Below are 24,132 nucleotides of genomic sequence, written 5' to 3' on the forward strand. Positions count from 1 at the left end.
GTATAGTCAAAGGTAAGCAAATGATTGGAAAAAGTCTATATTATTTGTACAAGTAAAATTTTTTGAACAAATGGTTATTTGTATTTGTACATGCAGATATTTGTACATACAGGAAGACCTATCCTAGTTGCAAAATGGTATACAGGTATCAAGATTGGACAGATGGAGTGCAGTGGAGTGATTTTTGCCTAATTTTAAGAAGGGCATTACAGGTTAGTGCTAAATGTATAATTATGTATAAAACTGTGAAATAAATATTAGTCCCTGAGTGTTATTCTGATAAAGGTTTATGAAGCTGTACTATTACCTGAACAAGTCAATGTTTTATGGCACCTAATTCTTTAAACTTTTAATTATTTTCAGTTGCTTTCTTATATTTTCAGACTGACACTGCAATAAGTCAAATAATTGAAGTTGAAGAAGAGTCCTTCCCTAGTAAGGAGAGAATTTTGCAAGCATACTCACAGATCATGACTACTGCACTAACCCCCAACTGTCATTATAGACCGGCATAAGAAAGGTGTCTTTAGCATGGTAGGTAAGTTTGGAACTCGAAGGCTCACATGAGATCATTGACGATTAAATGTAGAGCTAAAAGGATTAACCCTAAAGCCAATGTTTTTTTTTGACAATCAATTCTCTCTCTTTTGTTTAAAGTTAGTGAAAATTATTGCCAACCACAAGAATACAGCGGTAAAGTGAATCCGGACAAATTTTGGGAAGCAGTGACCATGGAAATGCTTAGTTGTGGATTTTATTCTAGTAAGTGTCAGGGTAAGGCAGCAACAGAAGTCATTTTAACAAACCGGTGAGGCCTCCTTCGCCCTGCTTCCTGAAGTGCTCAAAGTCCCCTGTTCTAGCACAGAGCTCCGCTGAGCCCTGCCAGTGTCCCGAGGTGGCCGAGCCCCGCCAGTGTCCCGAGGTGTCCGAGCCCCGCCAGTGTCCCGAGGTGTCCGAGCCCCGCCAGTGTCCCGAGGTGTCCGAGCCCCGCCCATTTCCAGACAATGGATTGGTGCCAGGCGTTCCAGGCATACCTGGTGGTGCTCACCCAACCAGTGGCTCACCTCTCGAGAAAGAATGGCCCGCCTCCAGAATTTCCAGAGACGCATGGTGACCCTCACCCCGAAAGCAGATCCCAGAGAGGTGATGGTGATCCAGGAGGCCCTCGGAGCTCTGAGAGGAGATTGCTGCCGATCTGCCCACTGGCTCCACAAAGCTGGCTTCCAATCCACCTGCTGGCTATCCGAAGCCCTCCGTTAGCTCCTGCCACATACAGTGGAGACTAAGAGGGAGGGCTGAGCCAGTGCCCTGCCCAGACGATGCGGCTCAGCCACAAGCTCCCGGCCCTGGTAAGGCTGCCGCCTTTCCGTGAGTGCCCTGCTCTGCTTGTTCCCTGAAGTGCCCATCGAGCTCAATCCGCCTCTTGACATCCCAGCTTTGCTCTGCCAGTCTGCCGATGCCCTAGCTGTGCTCTTTGCACCCGCAGTGGGCCCTGCTATACACTGCTTGCCTGCAGCCATCGGCTCCAACCCAGCCCTCTCCCAGCCTCCAGCCCCAAGCCCACCTTCTTGGCTGCCACCTGCTCCGAGAGGGTGAACCTGGAGGAATACCCATCTGAGGACCTGGTCTGGCCCTGAGTCCCCCTCCATGGACCCATCCCAAACCTGAGCCACCCTTGTCCCCTCTGCCGAGATGACCTCTGGCATCAATAGGGGGGTCGGCCGTATCTTGATCTCCTGGGCCCAGTTTTTCAAAAAATTTTACCTGGATCAAATTGGTCCGGATTTGGAAATCCCATGTTTTGCTATCCAGGATTAACTGATCTATCTTACTTTTATGACAGTTTTTTAAAGGAACATTGGGTTGAATTACTGTGATGATCCAAATATCAAATTTCAGGATTACCAAATCTTGTTTACCATAGCCTTAAATGGAACCAACAGTGTAGCCTACTGGCTTAGCAAAAAAACAACAGGTAGGCAAAATACCAATGGCCACAAATAGCCATTGTTTGTTTTAATTGTAAGAAACAGAAACACTGCAAAAAAAAAAAAAAAAAAAAACCTTTTACATTTTTTTAGTTTGTTCTAATGTTAAATAACAAAACAAAAACAATACTGTCAAAAAGTCAAAAATCATTTACAGGACAGACACCAGCACTTTCCATCTTTGCCTTTAGGAGATGTATCTACATCTGCCCTTGGGCAAGCAAGATTTGTTCTTTACCCAGTTCAATTTCTACTTCTGCTCTCTCGGTTTCCCGCTTAAGAAGTAACTCATAGCTGTCACCATCCTTGTTTGTAGCTGAGGTACGTTTGCGTTTTCTAGGAACATCTTGGACCGTCTTCACTACATCCACTGGGGATCTATCTTCCTCCTCAGTCACTGTACTAGGACAAACATTTCCTCTGCAGGAGAATTTTGCTCGCATTCTTCTGAAGTCCTAGTCTCTGTAATTGTGGCCTCTCCATCTGCTTCTATGCCTTCAATGCCATGCAGAGCCTCTGATTTTTCTCCTCCGATGATATCAAGTACCATATCAGTGAAATCACCCCTTTTATATGGCTTGTTACCTGTTTGGGGGTTCTTGGCTTCAGTAAGGTCTTTTGTCGCCTTGGCCCTAAGGTTCTTCCATCGCAACATAACTTGTTTTATGGTCCTCCTTTCGCCAGACCCCATGGAATTGACATGAATGGTTATGTCCTCCCAAATTTTGTGTTTTACTTTTTTAGTCACCTCTCCACCCTTTGCAGAACTGAAACCTCCTACTATTGAGGCAAAATTGGCTCAAACACCCTCCAGCAGTGCACAGGATTCTGCCACAGTGAAATTAGGCCCTTTTGAGTCTATGGTTCCAACTCTTTGGTGTAGCAACACTGATCTTAAAAGCCTTGAGCATGATTGCTTTGGCTTGTGCTCAATTAGGCTTACACTAATCAGCTCATTGCTTGTTAATGGGTGACACCATTTAAAGACATCATGTCTTTGCACTCATTTCTCTTGCCTACAGATGCATCCACATGGCGGGTCTTGTTCATCGTTACCGTAGGAGAAGGTACCGTCAAAGGGTGGATGCTGAGCGTGCAAAACCACTCGAGCAATACACATCAGGAGAACTGTATTCACGTTTTCATTTTGGGAGAGATGACATCAAGTACATTGCAGATCTTGTCAGGCCAACACTCAACACCAAACCCAAAGGAGTCATGCTTTATCCGTGGAGGAACAGTGCTTAATCGCTCTGCGCTTTTACGCATGTGGGACTTTCTACCAAGTAATTGGTGACAACATGGGAGTAAGAAAAACAACCGTGAGTAATGTGGTGAAGGCTATGTCAGTAGCACTGGGCAGTCTGATCAATCAATTTGTTTACTTTCCCAAGGATGACCAGACAGCTCAGACTAAGCACAAGTTTTTACAAATGGGGAACATGCCTAGCACTATTGGTGCTATTGATTGTACTCATGTGCATATCCAAGCACCTTATGAAAGGGAATGAGAGTATGTCAATCGAAAGGGGAGGCACAGCATTGACATCCAACTTGTGGGCAACGCCGACCTCATAATAACAAACTGTGTTGTGAAATGGCCAGGGTCTGTTCATGATGCACGTATTCTAAGAGAAAGTGCACTATACAGAGCACTACAATCCACCAACCAAATGGCATAATATTGGGAGACAGTGCGTATCCCCTCCTACCATGGTTAATGACCCCTTTTCCAGTTCCAAACACACCTGAGGAGTCTCGCTTCAACTCTTCACATTGCAAAACAAGATGTGCCATTGAACGCTTAAATGGAGTCCTGAAGAGAAGGTTTGCATGTCTTAACTACTTGCGAGTGCAACCCAAAGTGGAATGCAACATAATCCTTGCATGCAATGTTTTGCATAACATTGCAACCAGGCGTCATGTCCCTCTTGATGACAATTTTGATGAATTATGTTCTTACATAATGAAGGACACACTGGACATGCAATTAGAGATGCAATTGTGAGAAATTACTTTTCCTATTAAATTACTAAATGAGTATATCTGTTGTGGCCATTGTCATTAATATACTGTGGAATTATAGAGCTATGACCAACAGTGACATTTATTTGACATCTGATAGCTTTGATATTAATTTGTTGTTTACCATATCTCAATATCATTATATGTGACATGCTTCATATAGGCTTCAAATATGAAGGAATTTATATATCATCAGTAACCATTAAGTTTGTGATCATTCACTTAAAAAAAAATGTATATATATATTTTATTTGGTTTATTTGGGTAAAGAAATCACAACTGAATCCACCCTTCTGATGGGATCAGGATAATCCTGTTTTTTTGGATCAAATAGATCCCAATCTAAGTTCAAAGTTTTGAATAACCTAGGGTGACCAGATAATCCATGTCAGGGAGGACACTCTGAGCTAGTACAGGAATTGTAAATTACCATTTCAATTAAACGGACCAGGATTTCACTTGAGCACTGAGTTCTTGCTGTGTGCTGATTGGTCAGTCTCCTATAATCATACATGTTTCACTAATGCTAATGTGAAACAGCTGGATGAGTCTTTCAGTCAAGGAAATAAATCAGTCAAAGAACAAGAAGAGCTGAACTATTTAGCCGAGCACAGGAGCCTTTCAATTTGAAAGTAGTTTGTAAAACCCGAAGTAGCTCAAAGTGTCCTCCCTGACATGGATTATCTGGTCACCCTAGAATAACCCAAAGGGCAGGTCTGATCCAAATCAAATGTAAGATTGGATTACGTGGTCTGATCTTAATTCAGGATCCCTCTTTTACTTTTGAAAAACCCATTTCCAAGATTTGATCCAATCCGTGATCCAAAATCCCACTGGATTACTTTTGAAAAACTGGGCCCTGGGTGGCTAGACCTGTCGCAATTATCAATTAATTGCCTGATCGCGATAGTTTGAGCTGACCGCGATCATTTTTTGGATAATTGTCATAATCGTTATATACCTATAAATTGAAATGTTTTTACTCACTATTTAATAGTCTTTGCAGTACAGTTTTGGATTTGTGCTTGTATCTTCTTTTTCTCATTCGGTTACTCCCGTTTGATTGGTTTGATTAATGACGTCTTTTCCGTATGCTGCTATTGTTTAGCCGTGCACCGTCCCGCTCTAGCAGAGCAAACGGCTTCACAGTCCAAACGCGGCGCGCACTGTGCTACGCTCTGAAATCCATTATTTCCTAAGGCTTGCGCGGCGCAAGGACGGTTTCGCGGTGCGCCGAGCAAAGCGCAAGCGCAGCGCCAAAGCGGTACCGCGCGCCGCTCACGGAGCTTGTGCGAGCACCGCGGTCAAAGTTGAATTTTCTTGAACATTGATCACTGCGCGCTGTGACGCATTGTCGCGCGATCAATATAAACAAGGCAAAACTTTGACAAGCAATATGAATTACCAGGCAAAACTTACGTGTCCAAAACTGCAATCCCCAATTTATACAACCAACTAAAGGATGAGGTTCTCTAGGATTTAAAAGAAATCGGAATCTGCCTAGCCAGTAATGAGCATGATCAGTTATGTGTGAAAAGGATATTGACTGTTGTATTGTCATGATAGGCTTGGTAATTATTACTGGTTACTGACTGTTTCTGCCTTTTTATATGTTATATATAAGGTTCAAAGTGAATAAACAGGGTTTCTTCATAAGGTGTATGCGTATTATTAAACTATGAATATGTTCACTTTATACAAAGAACAGGAAAAAGAATTAAATCGTTAATCGCAATTATTTTTATGACAATTAATCGTCAGTTAAAATTTCATGATCGTGACAGCCCTATGGGTGGCCATCGGAGACTAACGCGGTGAAGCGTACTGTATGATGCGGGGCAGCGCAGGCACTACACAGCAGCTGAAGTATTTTTTAAGTCTGCTCATGTCCTGTGCCTGGTACCAGCTGCCTGTCCCCGCATCGTAACACTCCATCTTGTTAGTGATTCTGAATCCATCGTAGCCGCCCAACACAAACAGCAGGTCATCCACCACTGCGATGCCAAATTCGGTGCGCGGCGTGGACATAGGGGCCATAGCATGCCAGCTGTTCGTCGTTGGGTCATAGGCCTCCATGGTCTGCAGGTACTGAGACCTCTTGGTACCGCCCACCTGTTAGACATCAAAGGCAAGTGATCACTCAGGTATCAAAGGGAGAAGCAAATATCAACTTTCCCAAAGTCATGAACTGTTAAGGAATTTTACTCCTATGAAAGCAGGTGCCTTAGAACCTCCCATTGTCTATATATGACACAAGCTTATACTGTAACTCAATTGTGTTCAACATACATATCAACCTACATATCAACATATCAAAGTGCAACAAAAACAAGGATTTGGGCGATGGAAAACCTGCACAATTCAGTGAAAACTGTCAGCCATCAAAAATGACTCCTTATGCTGATCTACTTTGCTTTTTTATTATTATTATCACTAAAAATAACAATTGCAGTTAGACACTGAAAAACACAACAATCTCACCAGTTACGCCAGTAACTACAGAATATAACTCTAATAAAAAATCTATTTTTTTCTACCTGAGCTTGCAGCAGAGACCCCCCCAGCAGATTTGTTTATAACCCCGAAATGAATGGAGGGAGGTCAAAGAGGGTGGCATATATTTTAATGTGTATTCAGTTAAGCCTTCGTAGCAGGAATTTCTTATACTGAACTCTTTTTTTTTGGCTTTAAGCGCATCACAATCCGTGACACAAAAGCAAAGACAAAAACCTGTGAGTCTCATGGACAAAACATGAGATTTGACACAGAAAGGAGTCACTCACCGCATAGATTTTCCCTTTATATGCAGCGACTCCAAGACCAAATCGGGGAGAGCTCATTGGGGCGATTGTGGTCCATTCCCCTGTGTGTGGGTCATAGCACTCCACAGTAGAAAGAGGCTCTGCTCCAGTGAAGCCCCCACAGACATACTGTATATCTAGGAAAACCAGTTTAAACATGAAAACGTATGCAGTTTATGATTGGGCATGGAGATCTACAAAGTGTAAATGTACATTTTGCTAAAACATATTGAATCCATCCATCTTCCATAAAAGTTTATTCAGAACTGGGTTGTGATGAACCTGGAGCTTGTGCCCGAAAGCACAAGGCAGGAGGTAGGGGATTTACAGATCAAGTTCATCGTGACTCAAACATAAAAGTATGTGCTATGGATAGTGTAGGACAGGGTTCCCCAGTTCTGGTCCTGAAGGGCCAGAGTCCAACGCAGCTTGCAGATTTCCATTCTCAGGCACACCTTAATCAGTTAAATACCAGGCTTAGTAGGTGTGTTTGAACAGGGAAATCTGCTAATTGTTTTGGATTCTGGCCCACCAGGACCAGAATTGGGGAAACCTGGTGTCGGAACACCAGTTAATCTATCTCACATGTCTTGGGCTGTGGGCTGAACTGCACAAACACAGAGCCAGAGATCACAGTGCTACCCAATGTGTCACTAATGCTGACCAGTAATGCGAGGTCATTTATGTTTCATCCAAACACATTAGGTTACTGAACTTATTTATTAAGGATTAAAATCAGGAATTTGAAGAGAATAAGAGCTGCTGAAAATGAGGGTAAACACAGTCAGATGCCCTCCCATTAACCTACCTTGCCATTCAGGATGGTGGCACCTGCAACGTTTCTCTGTTCCTGCATGGGCTGGATAAGCGTCCATTTGTTTGTTTCTAGGTCGTAGCGCTCGGCTGTGTTAAGGCGCATAACCTCGTCATGGCCACCCATGATGCAGATGTAGCCATCAAGTACGGCCACACTAGCGTTACAGCGGCAGGAGTACATCGGGGGCACTTCCTGCCACGTCCGTGAGATGGGATCAAACCTGCGCACGGTATTGACACAGTTTAGGCCGTCAAACCCCCCGATGCAGTACACATATCCATTTAAATATACGGTGCCATGGAAGCTCGAGGGGTTCTCCTCCTCCTCGGTCACATCCACCCAGCGGTCGGCACGGCTGTCGTATGCATCAATACAACTGGTTGGGAGGATATCCCAGTCACCAATAACCAGCAAGACGTCAGAGGGCAGGCGTGGGCGGATCATCGGGTTTTCGAAGTCACTTCTATCATCAAGTTCATAGATGGCCTTCAAAACTTCCTTGATAATGGGCCTGCATGCCACATCGGCCTTCACTGTCATTGTCCTTGATGGTCTTCATAAAGTATTCCACATCCATGCGAGCCATCCGCACCTACACAGGAAAGCAGAACAAGAGAATTCCCATGAGTTTCTTGTTGCTTTTTTGTGTATCTCTAGAATAGAGCAACTATTGAGATAATGGATGTAACAGCATTTCCAAATTTTAATCTCTCATTTTCATAATGCTTTAGCTGAAGCCATTTACTTTGAAAGACTCAGATGTGTCATTTTATGTAAGACCTTTGACTGTGTTGTTTTCCATTTATTTGTTTGTTAGACTCTACTGCTGGTTTAATGACTTAGAAGCCCAGGTTGTAGACTTATGGGACATGGAAATGGAGGTTTACTCTCTAGGTACAGTAATAAGGACTTCACTGAATTAGTGTTCTATTGTTATGCCGCATGTTGGTGAGAATGTTGTATAATTATAGTCACCTTGGGCAACAGCACTGAAATGTGGGCCTTTCGGTTGGCAGGCTCATGCATGATCCAGCGGAGGATAGCCTCAAAGACCACGTCCTCCTCTCTTGCATTGAGCTCATCCTTTTCAATTATTTCAGAGAGCTCATGTAAAGTGAGATCCAGGAACTCCTCTGAGGTGATGGCGACCTCCTTGAAGTTCCTCAGGATCATGTCGAAGGCAGACTTGTGCAGCTCCACTGAGGGAGTAGACATCTGCAATTTTCAATAGGCCAATGCAGTTCTCAGTGCAGAGCTGGTCATGCAGGAAGCCGCTGCAACGCTGCACGATGCCCAAGATGTTCAGCTGATCAGCAGCTGCCAGGAGGCTCTCCACATTGTGCACATCACAGTAGACAGAGTACGTGTAGGCGTACTCGATAATCTGCCTTAACGTGTCCTGGGAAATGCCTGGGAATTGGTATTCGCACTTTCCCGGATCATTCCATTCACTGGCGAAAAGAGCCCTGAAAAACAATCCAAATGTGACTCATTTAACAAATACAAGTTTGGCAGACAAAGTTAAATAAAGGGTTTTCCAAGTCTTTTGAACCAGGGACCCTCAAAAGAAAATCGACCAGTGTTAAAATACCCCTCCCACATGCTTTAAACACATATGATATGTGGATGTAGGGCTAAGGATCTGAGTGACATAATAATAATAATAATAATAATAATATGTAATATATAATATATATAATATAATACACACACACACATCGCAGAGATGGCGTCTGGGAAAAATCTGCAATATAGCAGGGGCACGATAGGTGAATACATATACAGTGGTACCTCAGTTCTCAAACTCATTAGAACTCGAAATTCTTAAAAGTCGACCCAACCAGTTCAAAAAAAAATTACCTAGAACTCGATCTGAATCTCAAAAGTCAAACCGTGAACGCGGACCTAAGTTAACTTGTATGCGCAGGGAAATGAGTCACGCAGCACGTCTCTCAGCGGAAACAAAGGATAAAGCTTCAGAAAATACATTCAGACAATGATAGACAGTAACAGTAATTATTATTATATAATAAGATACATTTTAAAATAAAGATTTCTTATTATTTTAATATTAATAATAAACAATTAATACATTTAATTATAATATTGTTGTGCTGAGCAGGGACAGAACTGAGACAAAAGCGCAGATGTCAGGGTATCGGGGAATACGGGGTTTAATTACAGGTAAGGCAAGCAAAACGCAGATGGACAATACAATGACCGGACTGGGGAAACAAACTGAAACGCAGAGGAAATGCAGAGGACTAATGACAACAACCAGAAACAGCTGATCACACGGGGATTCCACAAGGGGTTAACGAGGGGGTGTGTGGACGATAGGGGCAGGACACATTGTTTGGATACATTTATTTTCTTACATTACAAATTACTGTTTTGATATATGTGCTTAGATGTATTTAGTACAGTATATGCTCTTCTTGTTTGATCCGGTTCATTTTGTGTTTAAATGCTTAAAAAAAAAAAAAAAAAAAAAAAAAAAAACATATTTAGGTGTATTTTTTTTTTCGGGCTGGGAACCAATTATTTGGTTTTCCATAATTTCTTATGGGGAAAATCGATCAGAACCAGAACTTTTTAGTATTCGATCCGGAGTTCTGAACGGATTAAGTTCGAGTACTGAGGTACCACTGTATGTATGTATACGTAACAGTGGTTATATAGAATAAGGGGACACGTGTGCGCGTTAGCGAGTTATGATGGTTGCACAATAATTTTTCCTTGGAATAACAGCCGAAAAAATAAAGTAGCATTGTCTGAACATCAGTGCTCTCGATACTACCACGGCCACGATGCTAATAATTACAAGAATAACATGCGTATTTAAAATCTAACATTTTAATAAACTAACAAAGGCCAGCCAAACAACATAAATATTTACATGTTAACATGATTAAGAATATTTCATATCGTTCATAATTGGCAAGACTAACTCGAAAACGTATACCGCACTTTATTAGCACTAACTTAGCAATTAGGAAACGATTCCCCGGTTGCACTTCCTGTTGTGGCTGAGCATGCAGGCGGCTGTGAGTGCACGTTCTGCAGCCAGACCCTTTTGGAAAAAACTGACTCCTTGCTCTTTTGGCATCATCAGCATATATGGACCACAGCTACTTACTGGAAATAGGAGCTACAGCCGCACAGAATTATTCTGTGGGCTTTGAATTCAACATCGTCGGCGACAAGGACCACATCACACATCTGTCCCGCCAGCCGCAGCTTGTTGAACACTGGGAAAGCCAGGGACATCATTTCTCGCTCCATGTCGTATGCCATCATTTTTCAAAAATGTGGATGTCTGGTCTTTCTTATTTCACTCGAAATCACCAGCATCAGACGTGTACAGGAATTATATAGTGCGATAAGTGCGTCAGTGTTTTTTGCGTCAGTGTTTTAAGATACGGTATTTGTTGTTTTTAAATCTATATTCGAGACTAAAAATTGAAAAAAAAAACATATTACTTGTACAAACAGTTGTATAAGATGAACAAGTGAAACGTTTTTAACAGCTCTTTTGGGAAATGTATACTGTGTTTCTGAGAATTTAAGTTTTATTTTTTGTATTATGTACGAATAACTAAATCATGAATTCCCCAAATTGAAGAACCAATACATCTTAAATTAATAATTTGTCTTCCTGTCTTTTCTCCTCGGTTGCGTTTCTACAAAGGAAAAACTAAAAGTATCCATCACATGTTTCAGCGGTGTTACGGAATGGTGTGTCAGTTACTAAGCTTTGTGGGAAATTACACTGGGAAGGACACAATTTCATTTAGCGTTTTACTGGCTTGAAGAATCAGTAGGGTGAAACTATTTTTAAACATAACGCTTAACATGCCTATTAAAATACATATAATTCTATGTACAAACATATTGTATTTTCCTTAATTGTACCTAAGTTAGACATGCGGTATATAGGGACAATTTGGCTGTAGCAGAGACGTGAGCAGAGATTATTTATATAGTAACATCGGACTAGTGGCGGGTTTTTTAAGGCAACAGGTGAAGTACCCATTTTAAAATCACGCATGTTTCATATAAGGTTATCAAGATTTTTCCGTATTTCATTTATTTATCACAACATGTATGAGACTGGAAGTTAGTTGGGCTTCAAGTCACCCACCACGCAGCGAAACTCCTCGACATCCAGCGACACCCCCAGGCAGATACATGGTCCAGTCCCACCCTCCGGAAATGGCCATCCATCTGCCGCAGCCAGGCGTTACGTGGGCGTCCCCTCGGCCTGGTCCAGCCGCTCAGGTCTTCAGCAATGTGGATCCTGCGAGCCAGATCACCTTCAGGAAAACGCGCCACATGGCCGTAGTGCCGTAACTGACGCTCCCTCACGATGCAGGTAATGTGCCTTATTTGGGACTCCTCTATCAACCGCTTATTCGACACAAAGTCAAACCAGTGGTACCCAAGGATTCTCCGAAGAGACACGGTACCGAAAGAGTCCAGTCTTGTCTCAGCTCACTGGATAGCGTCCAACGCACCCAATGAGAGGACCCTGGCTGCTGTCTGTGGGAAGGGGCGGGGTCAAATGTCACACAATTACCATATAAGGACAAATTCTCATACACTCCGATACTGCTGGTGGCGATAGTTGAAATAACGTCCTTACGTAGAATAAGAACCAGCTTAGTTTTTAACTTAATTAGCAGACAACCACATAAAGAACAATTCTGAAGTAACATCTGCTGTATTGGCTGATTGTGCTTCGGTGAAAAGTACATCACCACAGTATGTGCACGGAGCTTTACCTAACGTTCCATCTGGACCCTTTGAAAACCAAATTTGAATCTATATTTCTCTATATTTATCTATATATTGATCTATATTTTTCATCCATGTTATCATACATGCAGTATGACAGCAGTGTCCCTCCATTTCTTACAGACACGTATCCATCAAAATAATATAAAATAACATTTGCCAACATCATATACCCTTATTGTTATGTAACCCCCCCTTTCAGCCACCAAAGGGGGTACACGCGACTACAAGCTGACCACGTTAACTAGATCCTGGGTTCTAAGTTCACTAGAAGTGGCTGTGACTCCCTGTTTACCCGCTAGGTGTTATGCGACGAGATTTTGTTCCCTTAGACCGAACATTTAAAACACAAATAATACATTTAGCAGCGCGGTGCCTCCACTGTGGGAATATTGAACTGAGATGAAGCTAATCAAGTCATAACATATTCCCCCAGAATATAAAACAAAACCACAACTTCCTCAATAAAGACATTCAACACTACTTAAACATAACCGGGCTATTTATTGAGCCCTATTCAGCAAGGGAGAAAGAAAACAACAGCTCCAATACGACCACTAAAGTAAAGAGGGAAAAAAAACAAAGAGCAGCGTACCCTTAAACGGTAAACCTACATTTACATTTCGCTGCAATGCAATTAAAGTATAAGCATAAGAAAAACCTGTTGCACAGCGTGGTGCGTTGGGGCCCAGTCGTTGGTGCACTTTTTATTCCACAACTTTGTTCGGGATCAAAAGAAAAGAGAACTCAATGCCGAGCAGTGGCCGCAGGCGAGTTCCGGCGAGCAGGGCTTCCTTCGACGTTGTGCAAATCCACACGGCGTCGTGTTGCCGACCTCCCTTGCAGCCGTATACCTCCTGGTCTCCGGCACCGGGGCAAAACAGCAAAACACTCCGGGCGACACTTTTTTCTTTTCCCGAAGGGCGAAACCGAAACCTGCTCCGTCTCCTCTCAAATCCTGCTCCGTCCCTCTTCAGGTCCTGCTCCGACGACTCTCCAACGTGTTCTCCCGCTCTCTCTTAGCCGCGCAGTTCCTTAGCACGTCTCTAGTATTGGTCCATGTACATCCTATATGCAACCCATCAACATGGATGAACAGGATTGGCCACTGTTATGTGTCCAAAACGCGGCAACTCTTGCCCTGGCATTCTGGGAAATGTAGTCCGTACAGAACACAGTAACAAAAACATGCAATTTCCTGTCTAACATTGTCACAGGTCCTTACAGTTATTTCAGATAGGTGAAGTTAGGGCACTGTGTAAACAAGGTGATCTTCACAGCAGAGGGTCGAAGATGGACCTTGTGCTGCGCCGTCGGGACAAGTTGTCCAGTCGGGCAACTTATGGCAGAGTCTTCAGTCAAGTTTGTGAAGCTTGTGAACTATTTATAGTTGTGAACTATAAATTATACAGTAAACTGTTTAGCTTTACTTTAAAGACTGCCGATTAAAAAAAAACAACAACATTGATTCATACATGTTTTATAACTGCCTTTTATAGCAACTTAAGTCTGATAATTATGTAAAACTTTTGGAATTTACAAAGTTTCAATAAACTTGGATTGTTAAATTCTCAACACTATTTTGCAAGTTCGATTAACATAGGTACAGAGGTTTAGTCAACTTTGCTTGAGGAGTCAAATTAAATTTAAATAAACCTGCCTTGTTTGGGTGACATTTTAAGAGTTAATGTTTTCATTAATTTTTTCAAATAGCAAAATTCAACTGTAATATTTCAAGTTGCCTTGTTTAGAGTACTAAAAAACTTATATTACCATTAGAACCCACAGAAAAAAGTGTCACAAGGGTGTAGCTGGTTTGACCTAAAATTTTCATGTAGGATTGATGTATTATTTTCTGTAATGTGTTCAACTTCAGTTTTTTAGCTGCCCCATTTTAATATGCGCACAAGAAGTCATGAGGATCAGAAGAGCCATCCCAGATTTACCCACCGTCATGAGAATGACTTGACAGACCTTACAGCTGTTTCTTGTTTTATATTGAAGCTTTTCTGGTTCAGTTCTGACTGATCTTGGAGATTAGAGAGCTGTGGTCATGGTGGGTTTTTTTCCTGATCTGTGGTTTTATAGCATGTTGACGTCAAATCAGAGAAAAGACTCTAAGAGAGGTACTGGATGTGTCTCCAGAGTGGTATATAATTTAATGTTGTAGCAGTGCGTTTGATTGCGGGTCCTGCCCTTGGATGATTAACATATGCAGAAAGGTGTCAGGACAGTTGTTATACCCTTTTCTGTGCAGCTCCTGGTACCACCCACTCCACTGTAGACCAATGGTGCTGGATGTATATTTGCATAGCTGTTTTTGCATAGTACTGTTTTTGACTCTCTAGGAAATGCATTCAGACCATATGTACTTCTACAATTGATATATTGAATGTGCTGCAAAGCATAATAATAAGATTTCTTTGGGGATGCATATAAATGTCTGAATATGCATATACGAACTACACTACTCAGACCAATTAGCATACATCAACCCAGAAGAACTAACAATAAAATGTGGTACAGACTAATATCAGTGCCATAACATCCTCGCTCGTGGTGGGTTTCTAAAATTAAGCTTAATGAAAATCTGAAGATTAAATGAGCAAAGTGATTTGATTTGTTCTTCCATCCCAAGTTGTGGTCTAAAGACAAAAGGTACTGTTTCTGGCCACTGTATCTTGTTTATAGCTATTTATGCAAGGATGCAACAATGCGTTGTAATAAAGTGGACTGTTGCAGTAAACTGGCTTTATTTAGTTATTTATTGGGTTATTTAGTTGTTTCAAATCATATTCGTTAGTTGAGCATGAGCAGTTTTATTGGTTTTAATTGTAAAAATCTAATGTATTAGAGTGACTAGTTTAAGTTGAACTAACTTGAAAAAATTATATTAACCAAACTTGAAAAAAGTTTTAAAAAATGAAGTAATATTTTAAGTTGATCCAATGTTTCTTTTTTAGCCTGTAGGTTCTAATGGTAATATAAGTTTTTCAGTACTCTAAACAAGGCAACTTGAAATATTACAGTTGAATCTTACTATTTAAAAAAGTTAATGAAAACATTAACTCTTAAAATGTCACCTAAACAAGGCAAGTTTATTTAAATTTGTTGAACTTTTGTAACTGGGTTGACGTAACTCAAAAATGTATTGCAGCATGTTGTCTTGCATTTTTGAGTTGGCTGAACATTTTTTTTTTACAGTGGGACATTGAGTTATATATATATAAGTACTGTGTCTCAGCCCACATTTATTGGACATTGTAAATAAGGATTTTAACATTCAGTTCTGTGTTTGTACTGTACAGTTTACTGTACTTGATCATATGTCCTAATGTAGCAAGTTAATGTAATGGTGTGATTGAGGCTATTTATCATAATTGATTGGCAGCATAAGTTTTTGGTTTGTTTAAAGTGTTGCACCGATACGAGTGTGTATATATGTATCATTCTGGTGGGGAGCAAATTTACAGAATTCAAAGGGAAGCTTTACAAATTAGGTTAAAGTTCTTAATTGAGAACCTCAGACGTATAAAATACAGAAAGGGAAAAGAACTCAGGGTAGCCCCTCATAATCAGAGTACATCTGATTACAGAGTAAATCTGTAACAGTACAGTGAAGGAACTGACCAAAGGCTGGGCTAGTTGTATATGGTGTGATGAATACAATTACATGTTTGTTTAAGCCTTTAGCTAAGAAACACAATTCCACAGCACAGCTGATTTGATATATTTCATATTTTTTAATCATCCAATTGTTGGCTGCCTCAGTCTGTCTGTGGCTAAAGGAGCACGGATGCCCTCCCCAGCTTCCAGATGTCTCTGTATGGTATCTATTGGTGTCTATTGGTATCGTGGTCTCAGAGAACAACAGCAGCAGAAAATGACAGGCACAATTGGCCAAAGCTGCCTACCTGTGTAGGTGGGGGGTCACTCATGTGTGGGTGACACACAGATATCTAGTAATCATGGAAACATCCTACAGCAGTTCAATGGTGACACTTGGAAATATTTTATTGGGATTACTAAGAGCAAATTTGTATATACATGCATCTGCTTATCAATATAATGTAGTTTGGACTGATGAGGGTGCAGCCCAGTTCCAATGTAACCAGCAGCCATGGTGTTAAGGCTCTAGTCAGGTGAGATCTCAGTAACAGGGGTAGCCCGAATTCTCAGTTTTGTGTGTGTGTGAGGTGCCAAATAAGGAGCTGTACACACTGCTCCCTTGTCCAGGATCATGATCTCGGTGGGCTGGAAGGACGTGCTGGGCCATGTTCCTGCATGTCTGTTCTGCTGACGTGCGAGGTGACATCAACACGCAGCCGCTGGGAGAAGCTCCATCCTCTGGAAAGTTGCCACCCACAAGGCAGAGGAAGAGGAGGACAGGGAACCCTGAAAGGAATGGAATCAGTGAGAGATAGAGAAAGAGTGAGAACAGAATCATTTATGCGTGAATGAGGCATTAGTCCAACAATGTACTGCTGTGCAGGAAAAATAACAGCTAACAGATCGACTGTCCTGATATCTGAGTGACAGATTGTGAGTGTGTGTGACTGAAGGCACTTTGTTAAAAAGCAGAAAGCACCACTGTACAAAGTCAGCAGTGTGACAGCACATATACACAATGTATGTGTATTAAAGGATTGTTTTTGGCAGCTACAACACAAACTGCCGACACATGTATATCTTTATGGTACTGTATAGGTGAGAGGAAAGGCGATGGTTGAGTGACAGACAGCATCCATCAGTGTGTGCTTATAGCTATGGGCAGATTACATGGAAAAAGTAAAACAGCATGTTCTGGGAGCCCAGGACAACAGCAGCACAGGGAACCAAAAACTTTCTGTGACTTTCTGTGAACAGTATTCATTTTAGAAAATGGGGGTGGGGGGGGTAAATGAGGTTACATACTGGGCAGGCTGTTGGAGGCAGATGGGTTTCTCTCCTGAGTGGCCATCGGAGACTAACGCGGTGAAGCGTACTGTACGATGCGGGGGAGCGCAGGCACTACGCAGCAGCTGAAGGTGTCGTTGGCTGCGATCATGTCCTGTGCATGATACCAGCTCCCTGTCTCCGCATCATAACACTCCACCTTCTTATTGACACCAAGCCCATCATACCCACCCAACACGAACAGCTGGTCATCCACTACTGCGATGCCAAAGTAGCTTCGTATTGTGGACATGGGGGCCACCGTATGCCAGCTGTTCGTGGTTGGGTCATATGCCTCCACACTACGCAGGTACTGAGACCCGTCGGTACCGCCCACCTGTTAGACATCAAAGGTAAATGATCATTCAGATATAAGAGGGATGGGCAAATATCAACTTTCCCAAAGTCATGAACTCTTAAGGAATTGTATCCCTAAGAAAGCAGGTGCCTTAGAACCTCCCATTGTCTATATATGACACAAGCTTATAACTCAATTGTGTTATATACACGTCGACTTAACTGCAGTGAAAAGAGGGATTTGGGCAGCGGAAAACCTGAACAATTCAGTGAAGACTTTGTGCCATCAAAAAAGATGCTTACATATTTTGCTATTATAATAGTTACTATATAAAAACACTTGCAGTTAAATAGACACTGAAAAACAACGACCTGACCAATTATGCCTGTGACTACAGAATATAACTAAGAAATCTAAGCTTTATTATGCAACCTTGTAGCAGAAACCACCTCCCCCCCCCCCCCATGCAGTTTATAACCCAGAAATGACTGAAGGAAGGCTAAAGTGGGTGGCATATATTTTTTATGTGTATTCAGATAAGCCTTTGCAGCAGGTTATTTCTGGTACTGAACCTTTTTTTTGGTTTATGCGCAGCACAATCCATGACACAGTAGCAAACACAAAAAAACAATGTGAGTCTCACAAGTAAAATATGAGACGACACCTTTGGTTCAAGGTACAAGAAAGGAGTCACTCACCGCATAGATTCTCCCCTTGTAGGCAACGACTCCATGGCCATATCGGGGAGAGCTCATTGGGGCGATTGTGGTCCATTCCCCTGTGAGTGGGTCATAACACTCCACAGCAGAAACAGGCTCAGCTCCAGTGAAGCCCCCACAGACATAAATCTAGGAAAACCAGTTTAAACATGAAAACGTATGCAGTTTATGATTGGGCATGGAGATCTAGAAAGAATAAATGCACATTTTGCTAAAGCATATTGAACCCATCACATCTTCCATAAAAGTTTATTTAGAACTGGGTTGTGATGAACCTGGAGCTTGTGCCCAAAAGCACAAGGCAGGAGGTAGGGGATTTACAGATCAAGTTCATCGTGACTCAAACATAAAAGTATGTGCTATGGATAGTGTAGGACAGGGTTCCCCAGTTCTGGTCCTGAAGGGCCAGAGTCCAACGCAGCTTGCAGATTTCCATTCTCAGGCACACCTTAATCAGTTAAATACAAGGTTTAGTAGGTGTGTTTGAACAGGGAAATCTGCTAATTGTTTTGGATTCTGGCCCACCAGGACCAGAATTGGGGAAACCTGGTGTCGGAACACCAGTTCATCTATCTCACAGGTTTTGGGCTGTGGGTTGAACTGCACAAACACAGAGCCAGAGAACACAGTGATACCCAATGTGTCACTAATGCTGACCAGTAATGCGAGGTCATTTATGTTTCGTCCAAACACATTAGGTTACTGAACTTAGTAATTAAGGATTAAAATCAGTAATTTGAAGAGAATAAGAGCTGCTGAATCTGAGGGTAAACACAGTCAGATGCCCTCACATTAACCTACCTTGCCATTCAGGGTGGTGGCACCTGCACAGTTTCTGCGCTCCTGCATGGGCCGGATAAGCGTCCATTCGTTTGTTGCTGGGTCATAACGCTCAGCTGAGTTGAGGCGCATAAAATCATCACGGCCGCCCATGGCGTATATGTGGCCATCGACCACGGTCACACTAGGGTAGCAGCGGCAGGAGTGCATCGGGGCCACCTGCTGCCACGCCCGTGTGATGGTGTTGAACCTGTGTACGGTATTGACGGTGTGTGTGCCGTCATAACCCCCGATGCAGTACACATATCCGTTTACATAAACGGTGCCATGGCAGGAGTTCGGCTTGTCATCCTCCTGCGTGACATCCACCCAGCGGTCAGCTCTGGTGTCGTACGCATTGATCCGGTTGAGTCTGTGTCGACTCCAACCACCAACCGCCAGCAACATCTCAGACGGAAGGCGTGGGCGGATCAGAGGATTTGCAAAGTCGGAACATGCAGGTCCATCATCGAGGTCATACATGGTCTTCAGTACGTCCTCAATGATGGGCCTGCATGCCACATTTGCCTTGACGAAATGATTTTTCTTTATGGTCCTCATAAAGAATTCGGGATCCATGCGAGCCATCCGAACCTACACAGGAAACAAGAGCGAGAGAATGTCCATGAGTTCTTTGATGCTTTTTATATATCGCTGGAAAAGAGCAACTCTTACCATAAAAGATCAAACAGTATGTCCAGATTTTAATTTCTCATTTCCATAATGCTTCAGCTGAAGCCAGTTACTTGAAAAATCTCAGATATTTCAGTTAACACTAGTTTAATGTAAGACATTTGAGTGTTATCCATCCATCCATTTTGTGCCGCTTATCCGGGGTCGGGTTGTGGGGGCAGCAGTCTAAGCAGGGATGCCAAGAGATTCAATCTCTCCAGGATATGCCCAAAACACCTTCCCAGGGAGCTGTCCAGGAGGCATCCTGGATAGATGCCTGAACCACCTCAACTGGCTCTTTTCCATGCAGAGAAGCAGTGGCTCTACTTTGAGCCCCTCCCGAATGTCCAAGTTCCTCATCCTACCTCTAAGGCTGAACCCAGACCCCCCGCAGAGGAAACTAATTTTTGCCGCTTGTATCCGAGATCTCATTCATTCGGTCACTACCATGACCACAGGTCAGGGTAGGAACATAAATTGACAGGTAAATTGAAAGCTTTGCCTTCCAGCTCAGCTCCTTCTTTACCACAATAGAGCACTGCAGCGTCCACATTACTGCCAAAGCTGCATCAATCCGTCTGTCAATCTCCTGCTCCCTTCTTCCCTAACTCATGAACAAGACCCTGAGATACTTAAACTTATCCGCCTGAGGCAACAACTCATTCCCCAACAGGAGAGGGCAATCCACCCTTTTCCAGTCGAGAACAATAGCCTCAGACTAGTGCCTGGTCCACACGTACACGAGTATTTTTTAAACGGTGTTTTTCCCCCTCCCTTTTAAAAGACATCCCCGTCCACACAAACATTGTCTTCTAAAATATTTCCGTCCACATGAAACCGCTAAAATGCGCCGTCAAGAGCATGCCAAACCAACAGGCGGCATTATAACTCTAACCGTACTGCCATGTTAGCCAATCAGAAGCCTAATTGCCAGTCCTGTTAAGTTGAAAACCATGGCGCACATTCCAACGCCTGTGTTGATCAATATAATGCGAGAGTGACTCAACATTTATCTGTACACATGTAAGAAGTCCTGTCAGCAAGGTTAGCACAAGCACTATTTCGGCTAAATCCGCCATTGCTCAAACTCGCCTAATGTATACAGCAAACAGCACACGCTCTGACGTTAAACAAAGTGGACAACGGCGCACAATCTGACGTTTCAAGCCAAAAACTCTGTTTTCCCTGTCTACATGTCGACGCTGAACACGCAGTTTCTTAAAATCTTCACCCTGGGTGGAGTTGTGCAAAAGCTCCATTTTCAGTGACCTAAAATGCCGTTTACGTGTGGACAAAAGCCCAAGACATATAGAAAAAGGTACGTTTTAAAAAATACCCGTATACGTGTGGACAAGGCATAGGAGGTGCTGATCCTCATCCCAGCCACCTCACACTCAGCTGCAAACCGGCCCACTACATCCTGCAGGTCACACACAGCCCAAGAATGCCAACATGACTATGTCATCGACAAAAAGCAAAGATGCCATCCTGAGGCCCCGGCACTGGACCCCCGCTGCCACTTGGCTATGCCTAGAAATTCTGTCCATAAACCTTATGAACAGAACTGGTGACATAGGGCAGCTCTGGCAGAGTCCAACACCCACCAGGAACGAGTCTGACTTATGGCTGGCAATGCAAACTAAATTGCACGCCACATTGGCCTTCACTAGGTCATTGTTTTTCACGGTCTTAATGCAATAATCTGTATTCATGCGAACCATCCGCGCCTACACAGTAACCCAGAACGAGGGAAATCCCATGAGTTCCTTCATGCTTTGAATGCATGGTGCAGGGAGGGAAAAGAATGTGATGAGCCACTGGGCAACTCCATGACAAAAGGGGCTTATTAACAAAACTGATCACCGAGGGGAAAACTACAAAATAAAAGGGACCACGAGGGGTGAGAACTAAACATGAGGAGAAAAAAAACAACCAAACAATAAACTACCATAAAAAGGAAAAGGTCAACACCAGGAAGAGAACTAGGAGAAAGGGCAGCATAAACCACAGAGTAACAAAGCACAATTACGGTACTAACTAACGAACAGCGCAAACACAGGCACGTAAGTACAAACAAGTAACCGGCTAACGAGAGGGCGGGTGTGACACGAGACAATTACCTAATCAGCACAGTACGAAGAAATAGGCAACAGGAGGAGGAACATAACTAACAATTAACAAGCAGAGAAACTAGGGAACTTTAACAAATACCAAAACTCTGAAACATTACTACATACTGGGAATTAAATACTAAGGTTATGATGCAGACCACAAGCAGAGCGAACCAATGACTGAAAAAACAAAATAGAACACAACAAACAGAAAACCAATAAATTATAGTGAATTAATAAAGTTACTCCAAGGCCAACTTTGAACCCATGACTGGAGGATACCCATCTCAGAGCCACATGCTCAACCCAACAAGGTAAGCAGCAGTCCAAGTAGCAGCAGAAGCACTCAAGGTTTTTCAAGTGACCAAATTGGATGGCTACTGACTCTGGCTGGCCAAATGGGGAAAAGACACAAAGGGCAGGATCAGATGGGCACTGACCCTGACATATGTCAATTAACACTTGTTTAATGTAAGACATTTGAGTGTGTTGTGTTCATTTGTTTTTAGACTATACTCTAAGTTGCAATACTTGCAGGCCTAGATTGTAGACCTATGGGACATGCAGGTTTAGTCTCTAGCTACTGAATTAAAGACTTCGCTGAATTAGTGTTCTATTCTTAACTGAGAATGATGTGTAATTATAGTCACCTTGGGCAACAGCACTGAAATGTGGGCCTTTCGGTTGGCAGGCTCATGCATGATCCAGCGGAGGATAGCCTCAAAGACCACGCCCTCCTCTCTTACATTGAGCTCATCTTTTTCAATTATTTCAGAGAGCTCATGTAAGGTAAGATCTGGGAACTCCTCTGAGGTGATGGCGACCTCCTTGAAGTTCCTCAGGATCAAGTTGAAGGCAGACTTGTGCAGCTCCCTGAGGCAGTAGACATCTGCAATTTTCAGAAGGCCAATGCAGTTCTCAGTGCAGAGCTGGTCATGCAGGAAGCCGCTGCAACGCTGCACGATGCCCAAGATGTTCAGCTGATCAGCAGCTGCCAGGAGGCTCTCCACATTGTCAGCCGTGACGAGAACAGAGTACGTGTAGGCGTACTCGATTATCTGCCTCAACGTGTCTGGGGAAACGCCTGGGAATTTGTACTCGCGTTTTCCCAAAACATTCCAGCTACTGTTGAACAGAGCCCTGAAAAACAATCCAGATGTGACTCATTTAATACATTTAGGTTTTACAGATAAAGTTACATAAGGGGTTTTTTTTTTGCCTCCGATTGACGTGCTCCAAATTATTATTATAATATGTCAAAAGTTAAGGTGGTATACACTTAATAACTGCTGCTCGGTATTTATACTTTTCTTATTAACCCTGTACTGCATTAATATAACACAATAATGCATTCTGTTATCATATTATAGACTTATTGCCAGGTAGAAGTCACTGCTAAAGAGAGGAAACTCTGGCTTCTTGTTGTTTTGGCATCATTAGTATGTATGGGTCACAGCTACTTACTGGAAATAGGAGCTACAGCCGCACAGAATTATTCTGTGGGCTTCGAACTTTACATTGTTGGCGACAAGGACCACGTCACACATCTGTCCCGCCAGCCGCAGCTTGTTGAACACTGGGAAAGCCAGGGACATCATTTCTCGCTCCATGTCGTATGCCATCATTTTTCAGAAATGTGGATGTCTGGTCTCTTTCTAATTTCAGTCGAAATGACCAGCATCAGACGTGTACAGGAATATATAGTGCGATACGTTCTATAACGCAAAAACTGCGCTTTTGCGTCACAGTGTTCAAATATACTAATAGGCTACGGTATTTGAACACTGTGACGCAAAAACTGCGCTTTTGTGTCAGTGTTCAAATATACGTATTTGTTTTTATATTTATTTTTAAATCTATATTTGAGATTAAAAATTTTAAAAATAACATATTACTTGTACAAACAGTTGTACAAGATGAACAAGTGAAACGTTTTTAACAGCTGTTCTGGAAAATGTATACTGTGTTTATCTGAGAATTTAAGTTTTATTTTCTGTATTATGCACGAATAGCTAAATATCACGAATTCCCCAAATTCAAATACCAATACACATAAAATTATTCTTACATTAATAATTTAAATTGTCTTTCTGTCTTTTCTCCTCGGTTGCGTTTCTACACAGGAAAAACTAAAAGTACCCATCACATGT

At 42.5% G+C, this 24,132-nt stretch overlaps 1 protein-coding gene and 1 pseudogene across 2 annotated transcripts; both read right to left on the reverse strand.

Moving 5' to 3' along the window:
• Positions 1 to 5,987: 5,987 nt before the first annotated feature.
• Positions 5,988 to 13,478, reverse strand: LOC111837204 (kelch-like protein 10; annotated as a pseudogene).
• A 2,946-nt stretch (positions 13,479 to 16,424) lies between these two features.
• LOC140593619 (kelch-like protein 10) lies at positions 16,425 to 23,716 on the reverse strand. Of its 2 annotated transcripts, XM_072718650.1 has the most exons (6): positions 23,447 to 23,716; positions 22,633 to 23,122; positions 19,182 to 19,793; positions 18,360 to 18,509; positions 17,343 to 17,700; positions 16,425 to 16,823 (listed from the first exon to the last, which is right to left on the reverse strand). In XM_072718650.1, exons 1-5 carry the CDS (start codon positions 23,605 to 23,607, stop codon positions 17,395 to 17,397), a joined length of 1,719 nt encoding a protein of 572 aa, XP_072574751.1. In that variant the 5' UTR covers positions 23,608 to 23,716; the 3' UTR covers positions 16,425 to 16,823; positions 17,343 to 17,394. The 2 variants fall into 2 exon arrangements, with proteins under 2 accessions (XP_072574751.1, XP_072574752.1); XM_072718651.1 differs by lacking the exon at positions 17,343 to 17,700.
• Between the last annotated feature and the right edge of the window lie 416 nt (positions 23,717 to 24,132).

The sequence above is a fragment of the Paramormyrops kingsleyae genome, chromosome 12 (genome assembly GCF_048594095.1).
Source record: "Paramormyrops kingsleyae isolate MSU_618 chromosome 12, PKINGS_0.4, whole genome shotgun sequence".
Classification (NCBI taxonomy): domain Eukaryota; kingdom Metazoa; phylum Chordata; class Actinopteri; order Osteoglossiformes; family Mormyridae; genus Paramormyrops; species Paramormyrops kingsleyae.